This window comes from Nannospalax galili, unplaced genomic scaffold, assembly GCF_000622305.1.
Source record: "Nannospalax galili isolate Female #2095 unplaced genomic scaffold, S.galili_v1.0 scaffold127, whole genome shotgun sequence".
NCBI lineage: Eukaryota > Metazoa > Chordata > Mammalia > Rodentia > Spalacidae > Nannospalax > Nannospalax galili.
Window position 1 is genome coordinate 5,212,528 of NW_008360326.1, and position 2,948 is coordinate 5,215,475.

General features: G+C 42.2%; 1 protein-coding gene across 3 annotated transcripts in view; it reads right to left on the minus strand.

Annotated features, from left to right (window-relative positions):
- Positions 1–6: 6 nt before the first annotated feature.
- Nhej1 (non-homologous end joining factor 1) overlaps positions 7–2,948 on the minus strand; it is a 100,877-nt gene continuing 97,935 nt past the window's right edge. For all 3 annotated transcript variants that reach the window (XM_008825743.3, XM_029560044.1, XM_029560043.1), the window contains 3 exons: positions 1,820–1,931; positions 1,104–1,228; positions 7–523 (listed from right to left, as the gene is read on the minus strand). In XM_008825743.3, coding sequence (XP_008823965.1) covers positions 449–523; positions 1,104–1,228; positions 1,820–1,931 — 312 coding nt within the window. In that variant the 3' untranslated portion in view covers positions 7–448. The remainder of the gene's footprint in view (positions 524–1,103; positions 1,229–1,819; positions 1,932–2,948) is intronic.

Genomic DNA, 2,948 nt, shown 5'->3' on the forward strand with positions numbered 1-2,948 from the left:
AATATTTTTTAAAAAGATTAAGAAAATCAGGAAGTATGGGTGCTGTCTATTCCATGCTAAAGAGAGAAGCAGTTCTCTAAGAAGCCCATGGAACCAGTGAGGGACCTTTGAGCAAAGTAGAGAGGCTTCCAGGGCATGCTGTGCCTTTTACAGACTTGCTTTATATATCTAAGTCCACCATATAGTGCTAGGTCTAGAAAAAAACCTTCACTGAAAGAGGGGCTGGCTTCTACTCATGTAGGGGAGGTCAATGCCAGGGAGTTGGAGCCAAGCTTCTCCTGGTGAACAGTACACATTCAGGTGGCCCATCAACATAAACTTAGTCCTCTTGCTCTGACAGTGGGCCTCTGCTTACAACTTCATTCAAGAGGTATTCTGCCAGGCAGCTCCCTTCCAGATGATGCTAAGAAGCTGTTCTCTTCACTCTCAGAGACTGAGACATGGCATGTTAATTGAAGAGCCCCCTTGGCTTCTTCCTCTTGGCCTTTGACAGTTGAAGTCTCTGTATAGAACCTGAAGTACCCTAGGAAAAAAGGAATCCCAGTTAATAGTCGCTTTGAACCAGATGTCTCTTGGCTCCTGGTTAGGATGAGGCTTTCTTGAAGTATTTGACATAGATGTTTTGAGGTCTATGTCAGGCAGTAAATGTACTATAAGACTCTAAGTGGGAATGTTTCTCATGGACCATCAGTACAGTACAGTAAAAGGGAAAAAAAGAGTCAAGGTTCATCAGATAGCCCAAGAATGGCAGAGATGAGATGGAAAAGGAAGATGTAAAAGACAAGGATGCTCTACAATTAGGCAGCAGCTCACAAATCTCATATTAAAAAAAATTCTTTTGAGAGAGGGTCTCCCTATAGCCCCAGCTGACCCGAAACTTGCTATGTAGACCAGGCTGGCCTCAATCTCACAGAAATACATCTGCCTCTGCCTTCAAAGTGCTGGGATTAAAAGTGTGTGTTACCATGCCCAGCCTCAAATCTTGTATTATTGAGGCAGTGTCAACTAAGCAGCAACTGTAGATACTGATGCTTGGGGGTTATAGGTTTCAACTCTTCCAGTGCGAAGATGGCCATCTAGGAAGCTGCTCATGTGTGACTTACCATGGGCTCATGTTCAGGCTCTGAGAGGGCTGGAGTTGAGGAGACTGGATGTTCTAGCTGGTTCTGCTTCTGAAGCTGGCTATCAGTTCCTCTAGGGGAGGCATTGCTTGAGGTCTGAGTCTTTCCTGAAAACAGGAGGATCAAGAGAAGATAGTGAGAAATGCCTTCTTCCTATTAGTAGAACATAAGCATTTACCAATCATTCAGATGAAGACCAAAGTTTTATATTAATATATTTACAGATTGAAGTAGCCATAAATACAACTTACAGTTGACTTTGAGGAAACCCCATGTCTATGAAGACTCCCAAGTCCACTTTCAGCAGGTAGGATGAATTTTCTTGACTCACAGGAACTGACTGAACGTCTACACATCCCCTGCTATCTCTCAGTAGGGAGGTTAACTTTCCCACTAGTTTTCTTGCTAACCCCTGAGCATCTATCTGCGCCAGTGCCAGCTAAGAGAACACTCTGTAGTGAGGTAAGTGATCTATATCTATATCTATATCATCTATATCTATATCTATATATCTATATCTATGTGGTTACTGAGCACTTGAAATGTGACTAAAGTACACAAGGAAATGAAATTTTTAAATTTTGTTTATTAATTTAAATTTAAATAGACACATGTAGTTACTAAACTGGACAGCACAAACCTAGACTCCAACTCTAACCCCAAGCAGACCAGTTATGACTGAGGCAACAAACCAGTACCTTGATGCTTCTGTCCCACTTGGATCTCCTGTTTGGTGACTGCCACATACAAACTCTGCAGATTCATGGCAAAAGGCCTTCCATCACCAACAGTGCATGCCTCTGGTAATTTCTAGAGGAAGGGAGAGATTGTTATTGGTCTGCCTGGCCAGAGAAAAGGGACCTAATATCCCACTGACAAAATAGCCATCAACTCCAACCAGATTTATATAAAGAAGTTAGATCCAGGGGCTAGAGAGATGGCTCAGCAGTTAAGAGCACTGGTTGCTCCTGCAATGCTCCTGCACAGGACCCAGGTTCAATTCCCAGCATCCACATGGTGGCTAACAACTGGCTGTAACTCCTCTTCCAGGGGATTCAAGGCCCTCTTCTGACTTCCACAGGCACTGTATGACATGGGTGCACTTATATACATGTAGGCAATACACTCATACACACAAAATAAAAATAATAAATAAAATATTTTTTAAAGAGAAGTTAGATTCAATATAGGGCTTCCAAGCCTCCTGGCATCACTTTAGAGTTCCTGGGCATTCTCCTCTGAAAGGCAACTCCAAACATCCACGTTTCCACCAGTCATTAGTCTAAAATGCTTTCTCTGGAATATACCACAGGTCTCTGGCCTCTTTCTTCCTAAGAGATAACCTCTCCGGAGGGTTGTTTTAGGAAATCACCTTCCTGGGCTTGGGGTGTAGTTCAGTAATAGAGTGCTTGTCTAGCATGTACAAGCCCCTCAGTTCAGTTTCCAGTGTGCCTCCTCCCAACACGCAAAGGAAATCATACCCTCTAAATGCTCCTGAGCTATACAATTTGCTGTTTTAACTAAATTTACTCCTGAACTTCCACACTAGAGTAAGAAAAAGACTGAAATCTAGGATGGGGTAAGGGGGCAAAATAGGAAGACAGACAGAAATGAGAAAAACTTATGGAGACATGATGTTAGTCAGAGATGGGAAATAAAGTCAACAGAGCATCTGATCAATCTGCCATTTTATATTCAGCCCACTGTACTTTACTATAATCTATATGCCCTTAGTGGGGGTGCCAGCTCCCCCAACACATAAAAAATTTTTGAAGGTGAAAATAATACTTTTTTTAAAGCACAACAATATATATATATAGAGAGAGA